The following is an 18125-nucleotide window of genomic DNA, read 5'->3' on the forward strand; positions in this document are numbered from 1 at the left end:
GCGCCGAAAGTTTACATACAGACAAATGGACGGACAAACGATACCACACCATATTACTGATTTATTGATTATGTCTCAGCGATGGAGTTTACCACTATAGACTGAACAAACATGTTTTCAGACTAGCACAAGTTCTCAAGTTAGCCTGCAAAATCGTCCTGGAATTTGTAACTGGATGATGTACACGTAGCATGCAACACAGGATGGCAAAGGGTTCTGGTTCTGGATTAGCGGACGAACAGTCAGACTGACGGACAGACAGCCCTTACCTGAACTACCCAGGAAATAATACTAGGCATTGCATTGAGGGGGAAACGGAGTATATTGAATAGAGCTAAGGCCACGAAGGCTGTGCTGGCCTCCAGACGGTGGTCGTCCGAAGTCAAAACAAACGTTGTGAAGGTAACTATGGTAACCTAGGAGAAAAAGAAAGACATCTCAGTTAACTGGTTATGACATGAGTGGATGAGTACATCAGCCATGGCTTACCTGAACAACGTAGGATATTATCATTGGTAGAAGGTTGATGGGAAAACGGAGGATATTAAACAGTGACAGCGCAACAAATGCTTTAGAGGCATCCAATCTGTGGTCTTCTGATGTCAACACATATGTGGCAAAAGTGGCCAGGGTTACCTGATAAAAAGAAATGCAGCTTGAACGGTTAGATGTGAGTCGAAGGGACATTCACTGAGCTGCACACCCTAATATAGATTTAAATAGATTGAAAAGTTTTTGAATCAAAAAACAGTTTTCTCTGCTTTTAGTATTTGAATGCCATGTCATACTGAACGTGTACTGACAAATTGTGCTGTATAACTTTACAACATATAAATAATACTTAATGTCACTGACTCTGGCATACAAAACAATGTTTTTACCTTGAATTTCACAATTTCAGTAATTATATCAGGTTTGTAAGATTTACACAATAGCATCACTGTTAGTACTATTATCATGTATCTACCAAGTAGAACCTTGTTGTGGTGGGAATTACCATAAATGGGGCACAAGTCCAGGCAAAAGTACTGAAAGCCCCCAAGTACGCTATCTTCTTCAGTATGGTCAGTTCCTGATTTCGTATCGCCAATATCTTGTCTTGAAAGGACAATTCCCAGGCATACAGCTTTAGCACCTGAAAGTGTCACGGAAAAAAAACAAATACTGAAATGTACTGTGCCTAGCCAGCTGACAAACCAAAGGGAAACCCATTTTAACTCTTAATACACAGGTACCATGTGCACATATTTTTGAGGCTGCATGCAGCTGGTCAACTCTTAATACAACTCTTCCATAGTTACCGGGCCTTAGTGGTTAGTGGGCATCCGTGGTTAGCGTGCCAGCAGGGCACAACAAACCAGGAGCCGCTCACAAATGGGGCTGGCACAAAAAAGTCCAGCTTAGGACATAAGTGGGAAGGTCTACCTGCAGATGGCCGCCATATAAGTGAAATATTCTTGAGTAAAGCGTAAAGAACCAATCAAATAAACACTTTTATCCATTCTTTCAGAAAGCTTAATCATTCAGAGACCAAAGCTCACCAGCGTCAGACATAATGACACTTGATGTTTTCACAAAATTATGAAATTCGTATATTCATGCTTTTCAAAAAGGTGTTTTTTTTCATATACCTAAAAAGATGGGCTTATTACCCTCACAGAAACCAAAATATCATCAGGAATTGTATCAGATTATATATCTGTGTTAAAAAGTAAAATGAAACAAATCTGGATATAAATGTAGGTCTAATGTCCTTTAAGCTTTCAACAACCAACCTTGAACAACAAGGCAACCAACAAATTGAACAATTTTAAAACCATTCAACAATGTGTTCAACAAACAACCTGGATATCATTCAACAAACAACCTTGACACCATTCAACACTTTGTTTAACAACCAAACCTGACATCATTCAACACTTTGTTCAACAACCACCCTTGACACCATTTCACACTTCATTCAACAACCAACCTTGACACCATTAAACACTTCATTCAACAACCAACCTTGACACCATTCAACAACAACTGACCTTGACACCATTCAACAACAACCGACCTTGACACCATTCACTTTGTTCAACAACCAACCTTAACACCATTCAACACTTTGTTCAACAACCAACCTTAACATCATTCAACACTTTGTTCAACAACCAACCTTGACACCATTCAACGCTTTGTTCAACAACCAACCTTGACACCATTCAACAACAACCAACCTTGACACCATTCAACAACAACCAACCTTGACACCATTCAACACTTCGTTCAACAACCAACCTTGATACCATTCAACAACAACCAACCTTGACACCATTCAACAACAACCGACCTTGACACCATTCACTTTGTTGAACAACCAACTTTGACACCATTCAACACTTTGTTCAACAACCAACCTTGACACCATTCAATAACAACCAACCTTGACACCATTCAACAACAAACAACCTTGACACCATTTAACACTTCGTTCAACAACCAACCTTGATACCATTCAACAACAACCAACCTTGACACCATTCAACAACAGCCGACCTTGACACCATTCACTTTGTTCAACAACCAACCTTAACACCATTCAACACTTTGTTCAACAACCAACCTTGACACCATTCAACAACAACCATCCTTGACACCATTCAACAACAACCGACTTTGACACCATTCACTTTGTTCAACAACCAACCTTAACACCATTCAACACTTTGTTCAAAACAACCAACCTTGACACCATTCAACACTTCGTTCATGAGTTTGATCCTGGAGTCCTTGAGCTTCATCTGAGCCACTTGTAGTTTGCGAGTTTTGACAGCGATGACAGCGTTGATGGGTAACATGAGAACCATGATGGCCAGACCAGCAAAGATGGCGCTGCCCATAGTGCCGTACAGGAGATATAGTGCCAATCCAATCTGTAGCGGTGCAGACCAGAGCATCCAGAGGTATCCGGTGATATCCTGTAAACGCTGTGCGTCTACAGACATCAGATTGACAATCTCCCCAACAGTCGATGTCTTCCTTGCCTCACTGTTCATCGTAAGAGCCTGCACACAGAACACAATGTTGGTTAGGAATTGTAGGATTGGCGACATTGTAGACAAAGTCAAACAACACACTTCCTGGTCAAAACAGACACTCTTCTTTATCATTAATACCATAACTCACCCTGTAATAAATACTCTACATGCAATATGTTTTTCTGTTAGTCAAAAACCGTTCTTAATCCAGCAGGCTGAATACCAACAGTTTCCTACACACCAATTCCCTGACTGAATTACATGTACCTCCCTTACTGTCACTCTGATTTAAACCATTTTTGTCTAGAGAGCACTGTGGAAATGGCAATGCTGTATCATACAATTAATGGCAACATTTTTGAGTTTGGCAAAAAACAAGCATAACCTGAGGACAGATTCGTGCTTGTCCTTGTCATCAGCAGTAAATAAAATATTGAATCAGACCCCCAATGTAATACAACTGACAGCTTTCTCCCTAAACCGAATAACATCAATTTCCACAAAAAACCTGTAACTATTATCCCCTTGGTAGGCGGCATACAAAGTAAGCTTTGCTATTAAAGAATGAATGAATGAATGATTGCTTGGGGTACTTAACAATTTTTCAGTCATATCATCAAGAGGAGTTATCAGGTGTGTGTACATATACTGTGTCTTCTTGTGGCAGGGCAAGTCAATGCTGCCAAAGTACTACCGCCAGGGAACTATCATGCTGCAGGCACTACACATGAAAACCCACCCAGTCATATTATACTGAGACATGGCCAACCAGTCCTGTTTCCTTGCTCAAGCCTCTCAGTGCTGAGTGCCAAGATAGGCTAAGTACCAATTCTACATTTTTGGTATGACCGACCCTGGTTTGATCCTGTGTTTTCTGACTTCAAGGCGAATACTCCTTTAGGCCACCAAAGGGGTCTTTCTATTAAAGACATGCTCAGGTTCAAGCTAGCACTCACCTTTTTGTAGACGGCTGCTATCACAGCAGCCTTGATCCTCATACCCAGTGTCATGCCAATGTGGAACTGCTGGTGGAAGAAACAGGACTGGACAAAAGCGTTCACCAAGAGAGCCACAGCAAAGATGTAGCCTTTCCATGCCTGGATGCGACGATCCTCTGTGAAGCCTATCAGTAACCTGAAAACACAGCCCAATGGCAGGATTACCACATATATGTGCTAAGTGTGCAAATCAAGTCCTCAAAGTGCTGTGTTGGTTAGCCAGGAATAAGATTAATTTTTAGTCCAAATAAACATTTCCAAAATTAAACACTGTGTTATTTCTTGGCCTTCATTGTGAATAGGATACAAACATATATATTTTAGCGCATATTTCATGGGCAAAATGGTGGCTCCTGCGTATTGAGTTGACAGAGTTTTAAATCTCTTTATATCATATGCATCTTTCACAGACGAACCGTCTATATTTGTTTTGTGTCCTGTTCTTCATCAAAAAAGAGGTTTACCATAAACATCACCGAGAACTATCAAGAAAAGTCCATGACCACAAGCACATGTAAGACAAAGAAATCCTCTGATCTAGGTCTAATGACAGGTAACTTACTCTAATATCATAGGACTGACAAACTGTAGTAAGTCATAGATGAACTTGCAGGCCCAGGAGATAAGTAGGGTGGGCAGAAAACACTTAGCCAACACCTTTAGCAAGGAGGCCCCCTTCGTCTTCTCTTTGCTTTGTTGTGATTGGCTGCCATATTTCCCATCCTTTTGGAATGAAACACTTTCGTGAGACAGTGTAGAACCATTCAGAAGAGGTGTCTTCTCACTTAGAACGACTTCATGGGAGTTTCTGAAGTGTGCGGATGGCCCGTGCTTCTCTGAAGCTGCCCTGAAAAAAATAAAACAAGAAAAAACCCCACCAATCAGTGACAAAGGCCACAGAGGCCCCTGTGATACAGGCCACGGAGGCCCCCGTGATACAGGCCACAGAGGCCCCCGTGATACAGGCATGTATTCATTTCAATTCCGTGGCAAATTTCAAAACAGTCCACATGCATTTTCTTACAGCAAGAAAATGGCAACTTTCCGCTGCACTATTTCAGATTAAGTTGAGATCAACTGTTAAGAACATTAATATTGGTAAATACATCTCTAACTATTGTAAAAACAGTTTTACAGTAGTGGGTTGTCATGATGGAACAGTTCAGAATGTCTTATCAACACAGCACCATCACTTTCACCATTGATTTATTTACTTATTTCATTGTTAATTTACGCTGTACTCAAGAATATTTCACTTAAACTACGGCAGCAGGGGAAAACCCACGACCAACTGAAGGTTGCTGCAGACCTTCCCACGCATGGCCGGACAACCAGTAAACTGATATAAGCTGATGTATGTCGCGATGCATTAATGACTGTTATCACGTTTTTCAAAAATTGAGCTAACCTATTTAAAGAAAGGTTTCATTCATTCATTCTTATATCCTCCAAATATGGACCTAAAATGAGGCCTAATATTTCTACAATATGATAAAGTGCTTGCATACTATCTCAAAGTCTTCACAAGGAAATCCAGGCGCACAAAAACTGTGAACGGAAATGTCAAGGGCAACAAAAGACTTGGGGCAGCTTGGTGAAGAAAAAGTTCTCACTTAAGACAGTATTAACATGAAAAAGAATTGACCACCATTAATTAATACATCCAACATCTAAAAGTCCACTTCATACCGTTTCCAAATGTGGTTTTCACTGTCTTGATTGAGATATTTGGACCACGTTGAACTTGCTGAACCACAGTGACAGATTCTATTAAGATGCTAAACTTGCTGTGACTGCAATACATGTACTTCCACATTAAACATGAATAAACATGTAGTAATATAGTATATCCATATTTAATGTGAAAACAGAACAGTTAGAGCGTGTTTAAAGAATGGGTCACATCACTGTGCTTCAGCCTGTTTTTATTCACCATAAAAAAATGTAATAAAATCACAACAACCATTATTTCAAATTAGCATAAAATGGCCTATCAGGTGATGCATACTTCATTTAAAGTGGTCTGAAGTGAAGTACGCATGTTTTGTAATCAAATCACAAACTTACTGTAAACATTTGACTCTGCTGACTTCCTGGCTCCAGGCCTTCTCAAACTGAGGGATAAAGTTTGCCCCTTGGTCCCGTGGGTGTAAGTCCCACAGGTCTGACTCTTCTAAAGACTTCTTGAAGCCAGTTAACACAACCCTACAATCATGACAATGACAGGTTTTCAACTAGAAACAAATAAAATCAAGCTATTGGCACGTTTTAAACTCAGCTACACGTACACCACAAACTGTTACCATACCTGGAAGGTTTAATAAATCACCATAGGAACACTGTTTGAGGAGTTTCCTTACAAGAAAAAGAACATCATACTGTCTCAGAGGCCTGAGGCATTTACTTGGTGACATTAAAAACCATGATCAACAAAACTTCAAACTGAATAAATTATGTACTTTAAAGATATTTCCATGGTTCTGTTTCTCCATGTGCAGAATTTACAAGACATATAAATAGAAATGTTAGTACTCCTTTCATGAATTCAGAACTGATTCCCATTAATTCAAAACTGATTCCCATTAATTCAAAATGGATTCCCATTACTTCACTGCCTCTGATGAATTACATTGTGGACTAGTTTAAGTTAAGAGGTCCATTTCTAATTAATTTTATTGTTGGTACATACATACACTTTTACAAGTATATTATCCTGATCAAAGATATACACTGTATAATAAAACAGTTATATTTATTTATTTCTTTGATTGGTGTTTTACGCCGTACTCAAGAATATTTCACTTATTCGACGGCGGCCAGTATTATGGTGGGAGAATAATGAGCAGAGCCCGGGGAAACCCACAACCATCTGCAGGTTGCTTGCAGACCTTCCCATGTACAGTCAGAGAGGAAGCAAGCATGAGCTGGACTTGAACTCACAACGACCGCATTGGTGAGAGGCTCCTTGGTCATTACGCTGTGCTAGCGCTCTAACCCAACTGAGCCACACAGGCCCCTGAAAAACAGATATAAACTACGGTGACGCATGTTCAGATGCTGGTTGTTACATTAAAGGAAAAAAATTGAACTAACAACATACCAAAAGTAAATGTACAAAATACGGACGTAAGGATTATCCTGCTCAGGCTAGAGGTATATAATGAAACAGTTATAAACCATGCATGTTCACTTGTTGTTTGTTATATTAAGAGAAACAAACAAATATTACATCAAAAAAATAATAATAAGAAATATGCAAAAAAAAAAATAAAGACTGGACTTATCTCGTCAGAGATACATGTATATAACAGTTATAACCATTGTTGGTCGATATATTAAACAAAGAAGCATCAGAAAATCTTCCAGTCCATAGAGGTACATTGCATGCTTGGCTATTGTGAGTGTAAGCACCCAGGGGTGCCTCACCTCAGATAACTGAATAGCTTTGACCTACTTTACATCGCCTGTAAAACACAGGCATGTTGTGTTGCATGTAGGTTCAAGTGAAAATAAAGTCTACCACTATATATACACAGAAAAAATGATATAAGACACAGTTATCACAAAAAATATGTAAAAAATTCTATGAAGTTTTGAAAGCCGAGAGCATGAAGTTCAGCATTGGAGATATCGCATGATGGATAATTCACCCCGAGTACCCATGTTGAAGACGCTCTTGGCCAATCACTAGTGCCGAAAGCATCACGTGATAATTGGCTGTCACATCAAGAAATTTATTACCTCTCCATTGTCAGTGTGGTTTCCTATAGTGGATAGGCAGATACTGATGCAATAAATTGGATTTTGGGGCTATTTTAAGTAATAGGCTGATACATTTTGAATCGCACACTGAAGAGCAGGGAACTGAGAATGGCAGCCCGTGTCACAACATGTACATGTTGAACAGGATACTGCAGTAAATGGTCAGGATGAGCACGCAAGAAAACCCCCTCAGTCATTGTTTGAACAAAAATACTGTGACTTTGCATTATTTTCCTTTAGCAAAGTCAGTTTTTTTGTGATGATATCCTCCCAAAGTCTGAATTGAGTCTGTTATCAATCAGAAGGTCCTGCAATGTTTTGTAAATTGCCTGAAGTTGGTACAGCCAGCAAGGCCAAATGCTTAATACACCCTTGCAGGATGAGAACAAGCAGGGCCGCTAAAACACAACGCTTTGTGTCCCACGAACATCACCCTGACCGGTCACCAAACTAAAAGAAACATTAGTTCTTTGAACATACCAGGATACCAGGCATTTTTTTTTCTCATTGTCATATTGTTTAATACTGATGGTATGGGAGAGCTCCTAGGTTTTGTAACATCACTCAGATAGCTATAACATGGCAAAACAGCATCACCAAATGAGTGGCTTGGTGCTGACGATTGTTTGCTATTTTTTTTTTGATAAGCAATGTAAAATTCTAAAAATATTTTTACAACACTTCTGGAATAATACTTTATTAATCAATTCTGCATTAGTGCCTGAATTTATGCTCACTTTGAGGGTGAAACCTTGTCCTTGTATATGAACTTCCCTGCATGGGTTTGGAACCTGCCTCTTCATGAGCCTCTACTTTTCACATCACAACAATGTATTAGTAAAATGATACATTTTCTATCTAAAGTCTCCTGGGCATTATTGGGTTTGTGACCGTTACTGAAAGCTCAGGGAAATCATGCCAATTACATGATCCCTGACAGGTTTTTGAGAGGAGAAAACTATCCTTACACCTGACTAACCTTTTTGCTTAATATGGGATGTCCTAAGCAGTGCATTTTTCATGCCAAAACAAGGGGCTAAAGTTAGGGCCTCAGGCTGGCAAGAACATAATGTTGAAAACTTGAAATGCCAACTTTAAATGGGGTCACCATTTGGGTTTTTTAGACGACGTAGGTTTGATGCAAAAATTTTTGGTTTTGAGCCCTTTTCTACAAAATTTAAGATTTAAATGAATGAGTTTTAATTTGCCTCAGTGATTACTTGGCCCACAAATACACAACCATTTATTGCTAAACTAATTTACATGCAAATAGTCAATTCACAGAGTAGATTCAGTAATTGATTCAAATTGCTGAGAAAAGAAGGTTATGTGAATAGCATTTTGTGTTAAAAGCATGCTTGGTCTCAAATCTTCTGTAATGGTGGTCCGTGTTTGAAAACTGTAGTGGGGGGGGAGGAGTTTGGCTCCATTTACTCAACCCGTGTTGCCAAAATTAGGCCATCTTTTTTGCCATTTTGGTTGTGAAAATCACAGTTGACCACTTTGGTTTGTCACGGATGCAGCCATTGATGACTGAAGTCAACCCCTCATATTTTACTCATAAATTTTCTAATGCATTTCATTTTTTATCAAAAAATTGGAGTTTTTGTATCAGAAAAACATGGAATTGAGTTTTTTAACCCCAGCATTAAGTTTTTAACTGAATTTTACCACCAAATACCAAGGTCTAAAATCAATGTGTATGAATCGCTGTAGTAATACCATAGCCAGCTACTGTTCTTCCACCTTTCTTCCTCTGCCGAAGATAGAACAAAATGAAGATGAATGAACTCCCACTTTGTTTAACCACCATGCACTCATTAACCACAGTTAGCATACATATTTAAAGCTTAATTTTTTTTTTCTTCTACAGTTAAAATTTAGCTGGCCCACTGGGCATTTTTATCCCAACTCTCGCCAGCCTGCCAAAGATTTCACTATCAGCAGGGGAGCGGTCATTTCAGAACTTGTACACGTCGATTGTCCAGTTTGTATCCAGTCTATTTAACCTTCTCTTTCAGTCAAGAGCTACCTTTAAACATTCCTTGTCCACCTGTCGTTCAAGCCAGTCCCCCTTCCAGACGTTTTTCAGCCCTTTGTCCAATACTCGCGCATCAAAATCCCCATCCAACTAGTTGACGATCCATGCTGTCATTACCACCCCCCCCCCCACCCCCACCCCTGCCAAGTCCTCTTCTTCCTTCAGTGAACATTATATCTTTATTTTTACGAAAGAGATCTGATTTTACAAAAACCTGTATTACAAAGCCTAGAAAAATACTGAAATGTAATGAAATAATCGGAATTAACCTGACAAAAAGCCTAATTCTGCTTCTGAAAAAAAAAGGAATGCTACATAAAGATTTTTGCAGTTCACCATTTCTTCTTACCCGTTTATCCACCAAAATGAGATTCTAGAGATAAAAGAGGCTCGCACTTCTGGGCAGGGTTTCTGAAAAAAAAGACCAAAAAAAGACCAATTTTGTAAAATTGAACAACGTTTTCCAACTGAGGTTAAAGAGAGTTTATCATCATTTCCTCTGGCTTCAAGCTCCTAACACTTAATTACAACAATGTGCATTTTGTGTTATCAACTACATGTATTTATGGAAGCAGAGATGTAGGCAGTACAACTTTGAACATAATACTTGTTTTCCATTCACACACCAACTCCCTCATTCATGGTACATCATCCATTGTCTTCTTCACTGTTTCATAACACTGTACACTATATCCAAAAAGGCATTGCCAGATTACAAGATAAATTCCAACTTTATAAACAATTATTAAAATGGAAATAATGATAAACCTCCCTGTGTAGGTGGCTGATTTCAAAGACAACACAATGACCCATGACCCATCATTATGCAATGAAATATACACTTACTCCATTGGAATTGTAGAAGTAATCAATAGGAAGAGGCTCGGCTTTACAGTGAAGAAAGAACTGGAGCAGTGTGAGGCCAAACTCCACATAGAATGTGGCGTACAGCACTACAGATTCATCCTGAAAAAAACAACAAATAACAGTTACAAGTACAAATGGATACCACCCTAATGATTACAGAATGTACATGATCCTGATGATGACCAAATAAAGGTCCAAATATTTGCCAAGGATGCATTTTAAGTCCTCTCTCAGCGTAAATAATCCCGATGATGACCAAATAAAGGTCAAAATATTGATACAATGTATTTGCCTATGTTGCATTTTAAGTTCTTTCTCTGAGTGACTTGCATACATTACAAAATAATGTATACACCTTGCCACCTTCTTAATATAAATGATCAATATTTAATCATCTTGTTTTCTTAGTTATTTCCATTGATATCTGATGGTGATCAGATGGGAGGAGGAAACTTCACCTGATGAGTTATTGATGACATGATGACAGTTCAATATCAAGGAGGAGGAAATCAGGCAAACTTCTAAACGTTATGCTGATAATCAGATATTTGGGAGGAGGACACCTGGCAAACATCTTAATGTTATGATGAAAGGAAGATATCTACGAGGAAACCCGACAAACTTTCAGAGGCTAGAGTTACAAGCAGATATCAATTTATCTATATAAAATGAATCCAAACAAACATCAATCACTTAATAAAGCAAGTCTTCACTGTTAGTGATTCGATAATACAATACTCAAATTACTGAAATTCAAAGTTATACTACTTTACTCACCTTCAGGATAATATAGGTGTAAAAGGGAATAATGCCAGTGACTGTGAGCAGAAGCCAAAAGATGAACTGAACTCCTGAGGTAATGAATCCAGATATCCTTTCCAACTGAATTAGCACCACAGAGAGTAACTGAGGGAACAAAGAGAACATGAACTATTGCACACCTGGTACACATGTCATTCACAGTGAGCACCACAGAGTAACTGATGGAACAAAAAGAACATGAACTGTTGCACACCTGGTACACATGTCATCCAGTCAGCACCACAGAGTAACTGATACAACAAAGACAACATGAACTACATCTTATCTTGGACACATCATTCACAGTCAGCACCACTGAGAGTAACTGAGGGAAAAAAGAGAACATGAACTACCCCACATCTTGTACACATGTCATTCACAGTCAGCACCACTGAGAGTAACTGAGGGAACAAAGAGAACATGAACTACCCCACACTAGGTACACGTCATCCACAGTCAGCACCACTGAGAGTAAATGAGGGAACAAAGAGAACATGAACTACCCCACACTTGGTACACGTCATCCACAGTCAGCACCACAGAGAGTAACCGAGGGAACAAAAAGAACATGAACTACCCCACATCTGGTACACATGTCATCCACAGTCAGCACCACAGAGAGTAAATGAAGGAACAAAGAGAACATGCACTATTGCACACTTGGTACACATGTCATTCACAGTCAGCACCACTGAGAGTAACTGAGGGAGCAAAGAGAACATGAATTACGGCACATCTGGTAAACATGACATTCAAAGTCCACACCACTAATAGTAACCAGAGGGAACAAAGAGAACATGCACTATTTCACATCTGGTACACGTCCAGATCACCAAAAGTAACTGAGGGAACAAACAGAACATGAACTGTGACACACCTGGTACACATGTCACTCACGGTCAGCACCACCAAGTATCAAATACTACCACGGCTTATCTACAGAAGGGCACCATAGGCATAGGAATTTCCATCAAACATTTCCTATTTGACACACAACAAAGTCATTAACATTTAATGACTGTCACTTTACTTTTACCAAAATTGGAGGTAAATTCAAACAACATTTATATATCAAAGAGTAATGAATATTTAGTATATTGAGAAAGCTGCCTTCGATTGATGTTAACAAATATGATCTCAATGTGGGCAGCAGGCACAATTCTATATTAAAAAGCACCTGTTGCTGATAACTGTAAATAATGCAAAAAAACCTGTTTACACTGATGTTGATGATTATTACTGATACTCATGTTGAATTTGAAAATCAATACAATGTTTAAAAATATCACTGTAATCAAATCAGAATCATTGTTTTCAATAAACAATCAGTGTTGTTAAATACTGAAAGATGGCTGTGTGTTCGTGAACTAGTTGGGACTGAACTGCAGTGATTGTTTCTGTTTATACAGCCAGGTGACCAACATTAATGGAAAAATGTATAAATTTGTGCAAAAAGTAATTTAGTCTCTTGTTTCCAAACCTTTATGATGGAACATTACCAAGCTGAAATTTCATTAACGATTTGCACCAACATATATAAATTTTATGCTATAATACCTGTCCCAATTTTGCATTTGGTTAATGAGAGAACTCCACATCATCATCACCCTCCCTCCATGTACTTACCAAACTGGCAGCCTTGATACTGGGTGTGACATATCGAGATAACGCCACATCGCCATCATCCTCCTGGTCCCCAGCAGCCTGGATGACCTGAACTACAGACAGGATGAACAGCAGCAGGCCACACAACTGTACACACAAACAAATACACATGTATACATCACAGGATGACAGTAGAAAGCACCTGAAGAACATGGATTTGGTAACAGGAATATGTTAAGCTTAGGATTTAAAGTTTTTAAGAACATAAACTGTACGTGGAATATATCAAGCGGCCATAAAAAACTGGGCTGTACTTTGACACTCAATATCTCGGAAATCCTCTTACGTCAGCTTCTTAAAATCCACACGCTCAAAAAGCCATTATGTCCTAAGTATACAGACCAAATAATTTCATCCTTTACGATTTCTGTTCATGGCACCAAAATCACAACAGAGTCAAAAACGCATGTTCAAGGCATTTCAAAATGATATTCTACCTTGTTTTACTTGAAAAGGTGATCAAATGGTCCTCCATCTTCTCGGTAGATGGCGCGCAACCGTTTCTTCCATGAACTGATTGAGTCCCAAATCTCCTTAACAGTAATTTTTTCCCAGCGGTCCTTGATGCGTGTCACACAGGTGCAGCGCGCGCTCTACTCATGACACCTGACAGGTGATGCAATGTGGGTCACCTGAACGAGTGTTTTTGAGGCTATGTTTTCATTTTAACCCTGTGTACAGACTCCTCAAGCTATCACCCTGAAAATTGGTCAGCATATTAACAAAATCATGCCATTTGAATGTCTGAAAAGGTTTGAACAAGGGAAAATGGAGCAATGCAGCATCAAAGTGTGGCCCATTTTTTTATGCCCACCTGATATATGTTTATTACAATGTTACACTAATTTTTCACTTCTACAAAAACAGCCAGTACACTACAGACCCTTGGCAAGTAAATGATGAACTTGGTTCCCATGGGGCATCATTTGAGCTTGCCACGATATATTCTATACTAAACCGAGGATCATTAGAAAACATCATACATATACATCTAATAACTTAAACTGTCAGACAACAATATGGACTTTTTTTTTGTACTCACAGTTTTCCCAATATTGAGCCAGGAGAGCTTGAGTGGTTTCTCTCTCCTGGTTATCATGTAATACAGGTAGAGAGGTAAAGTCAGCCAGAGCCAGCCACACGGCACCCATACCAGCAGGGTGTTCTGGAAACATGACGTGAACTGAGGCCATGTGCTGTTCAGGCCCCATGTTAGAGTCTCGTTCTGCAAGAAAAACAACAACAACACAATAAATCTAGTATAATGTCTCTAAATTTTTCTAGATACCTATCTTACAGAAAATAAATATACTGAAACAACTGATTTACTCCCCTATTGCTCGCTTAAAATGGCAAGAAGGAGTATGGTAAACTGCTCACCAACTATTTTGTATCAGCTGAGGGGCTAAAGCAATTAGCTTTCAAGAACTATACATGTACATGAATGCAGACAACCATGTACAGTGTACAGTGTACATGTACATGCATATCCATGCAATGGGCTACCCGTCCACTGGCCACTGCTTTCTTGTAATACATGAGCACTATGTCACCAGATTGACCAGAAATCGTCAGTGGAGGACTGGGGCCCTTTTCACAAAGGTGTCGTACTTTCATTATATCACACATACAGGACAATGGTCCGTTAACAGCGACGTACAAAATATCCTACGACAAATGTATGATGAAAAAATGTGAAAGGGGCCCCTGATCAATAGAACACACAGCTTGGACCCGAGTTACTTTCAGAGCAAAAGGTTCCGTACATCATCCGTTACATATATACATGTATACGTAAAGGTTTTTGCTCTAGATATTTATTAATAAGTCTATATTCAGCATGGTTTTACCCTCAAATGCAAACCGTGATCAGTGATACACAGTACGTATATAAGTGCATGAATGTGTAGATAGTGACTTCAACCTCATTCATTTCCTAGCCTGATTTGGTATTTTATGCTGTACTTTTAAAGAATGTTTTGCTGAAGTAAATGCATAACGATCGTTTAAGCGTTACATTCTGTACATGGGTTAAGGGAAGCGAGCATATACCTTACCAGCCTTCAATAAAGCTGCAGTATATCACTGGTCAAGGGCTAGTCCTCGCCCAGGTGAAATATGTACAACAGCTCCACCAGCAAACTTTTAATGTATTTAGTTTTGTGTTTTTTATCGCCCTACTTTAGAACTTCTCTCTTATATCATGTATATAAGGGCTGTCAGTTCCACCGTGGAAGGAAAAGCTTTGACATGTCACTGACAAACTTTACCTGTGACTTGTATGCCCTATTGGTGGAAGACAATTATTTCTCAATATGTGTGAGACAGCATGAACGGTCCGAGAAATGTCATCTACTCCTTCTTGTTACCAATAACCCAGGTACAATGAGCACACGGGAATTCAGAAATTGCCTGTTCAAGATGGGTACTGATTCAACACCTCAGGTTAGGAGTCAATCACTGAATGAGCCAGGACCCACTCCCTCCTCCTGAAGCGCATTTCTTGAGATATCTATTTATCAACTCTAAGTCATGATCCTATATACATGTACATGCACTCAGACTGAGATGAACCCTGTTTATATGAAAAGAATGAAATTATCAAGTCTTACACGCTAGGGGTGTACATGCTAAGACTTTTGTGTGTGAAAGGTCCACACTGGGGATGAAGGTGAAGGGATTAAGTGGAGAACACATGCTTATGAATGTCCTACCTTATTCAATGTCAGATTCATTGGAAACCCCTCACCAATAGCTCAGTTGATATGGCATATAATACATGCATACTCACAGGTACATCGGCCACACACTCAGTGAATGTCTAATACATGCATCTGTAGTACTCGACTGGTGTCTAGTTTCTAGTGTCCACTATTATGTGCATGCATCTTCACTTCATTGGTATTCATGGACATATACATGTACATGATGAAGGAGAATATGAAATGTTCACAACCCACTGGATTTATTTCTGCAGCTGACCTGATTTTAAGCAAAAAATTGTATCTTTTGCTGATTCTCCACAGAGGATGAAACTTCATACTGTAATGAACTGGACACAAGAAAGACGAACAGTAAATATGTTGGTTTAAATGTTCACATGCTGGACGATATGAAAGTCTATGATGAACTGATCATATTAATAAAGCATTGCGTTTTTTTAGGTACTACTACATGTACATGAATTATGCTGGTTCAAATGATGAATTGAACATAATAAAACAGTGTGTGAATTAAAGTTATTCAGATGTTTATATCTGGCAGGCAATGGCAAGGAAGTGTATGATAAAAGTCTATCTGATGGCACACACGTATTTGCCCATTCAATTTAACCAAAAAATGCAAAGAGCGAACAGTTACATGTACATGTAAATATACAGGTATACCACATGAAAGTTATCCCTTCCCTGCGTTGTGCCTACATGTACAGCAATGCACATATGGAGATTGTATAAACATATAATCAGTCCAGATGACAACTCTAATAGGTCAGCATGTAGATTCGTTCATTATTTTTTGTTTTATCTAGCACATCTAGTGGCTGACAATTGTAAAATGGACCAGGGCTGAGCAATGACAGATAAGCTTTACAATGTTCATACACCTGTAAGTTTCATGTAACACCTGCAGGCACATTGTACCATGCCAGTGCCTGTGTCCTCATGCACATGACCTGTTACGGAGGCCCACATGTACTTGTACATGTATCTACATGTATACCGTATTATACAAGTATGCTTTGTCTGTCAGTCCAACCAAACTGATGGCATACTGAATCACCGATTAACTAACCACTGCTGTCTTCAAAATTAAATCTTAATAACATAATTCCCTATGACAATCCAAATGCCAGGTACATACACAACTAGTTCAGATTTGTAGATTTCATGTTCCTGCACCTCTAAACCCAGGATGAGTTTCAATATCATGGCCACATATATGGACCACACACTACAGTGTATATGACCTCTGGATTCCTGCATCTGCATTACTTGCTGACACAGCCAAAGATTTCTCAACAAACAAAATTATATGTATTAAATTCAAACATAAACACCTAAAGTATGGATAGGCAATAACTTTGTCTTTCAAAAACAGCTAAGTGCTTCAGTCACGTCAATATTGCAGCAACTGACTTTTGTTTCAAAAAGTGTTTTTTCAATGGCAAGACCAGCAACCTACGGATGGTCGTGGGTTTCCCCCAGGGCTCTGCCCGGTTTCCACCCATCATAATGCTCGCTGCCGTCATATAAGTGAAACATTCTTGAGTATGGCGTGCAGTAACACTGCTTATCTTAGCTACCCTGACATCTCCATGTACACCATTTAACACATGTATAAACCTGTATTGATTTACTTGTAGCTTAAGAGCATAAAATAACACCTCGACAGTTTATGATGTTTATTGTATAGCATACATACATGTACTAGGCTACACAATGTACATATCTAGATCCTCAATCAAAAACACTTTCTAAACATTTTTGTGATCTTTCCATCTATGGGTGCACAAGGCTAAAGATATGCTTTCTATTCCAGACTGGGGGTCATTTATGTTTATCTTAACAGAGTCTGTCAAATGTAAACCATGCCATGTAAACACTGACCTACATGTACACTGTAGATACCAGTATAACTGGGCACATGCCTTCTCTGTCATGATTATGGCAGAATGATCTCAATGTCACTCTCTGGTCAAAATACTGACATCTACATGTACAAGCACCGCAACATGCACCTTACTCACAGTTACTGTACATAACCAGCACCACAACATCCACCTTACTAACAGTTACTGTATAATACCAGCACCACAACATGCACCCTACTCACAGTTACTGTACATAACCAGCACCACAACATGCACCCTACCCACAGTTACTGTACATAACCAGCACCACAACATGCACCCTACTCACAGTTACTGTATAATACCAGCACCACAACATGCACCTTACTCACAGTTAC

General features: G+C 39.1%; 1 protein-coding gene across 1 annotated transcript in view; it reads right to left on the minus strand.

Annotated features, from left to right (window-relative positions):
• The window catches only part of LOC135475604 (multidrug resistance-associated protein 1-like), a 51657-nt gene that overhangs the window by 29604 nt on the left and 3928 nt on the right, over positions 1-18125 (minus strand). The window contains exons 2-12 of the mRNA XM_064755532.1: positions 14200-14382; positions 13119-13244; positions 11469-11597; positions 10671-10790; positions 10174-10235; positions 6089-6226; positions 4584-4868; positions 3980-4157; positions 2730-3050; positions 998-1135; positions 490-636 (exon numbers count right to left, since the gene is read on the minus strand). Of these exons, the coding sequence (XP_064611602.1) occupies positions 490-636; positions 998-1135; positions 2730-3050; positions 3980-4157; positions 4584-4868; positions 6089-6226; positions 10174-10235; positions 10671-10790; positions 11469-11597; positions 13119-13244; positions 14200-14382 (1827 nt within the window). The remainder of the gene's footprint in view (positions 1-489; positions 637-997; positions 1136-2729; positions 3051-3979; positions 4158-4583; positions 4869-6088; positions 6227-10173; positions 10236-10670; positions 10791-11468; positions 11598-13118; positions 13245-14199; positions 14383-18125) is intronic.

The sequence above is a fragment of the Liolophura sinensis genome, chromosome 9 (genome assembly GCF_032854445.1).
Source record: "Liolophura sinensis isolate JHLJ2023 chromosome 9, CUHK_Ljap_v2, whole genome shotgun sequence".
Classification (NCBI taxonomy): Eukaryota; Metazoa; Mollusca; class Polyplacophora; order Chitonida; family Chitonidae; genus Liolophura; species Liolophura sinensis.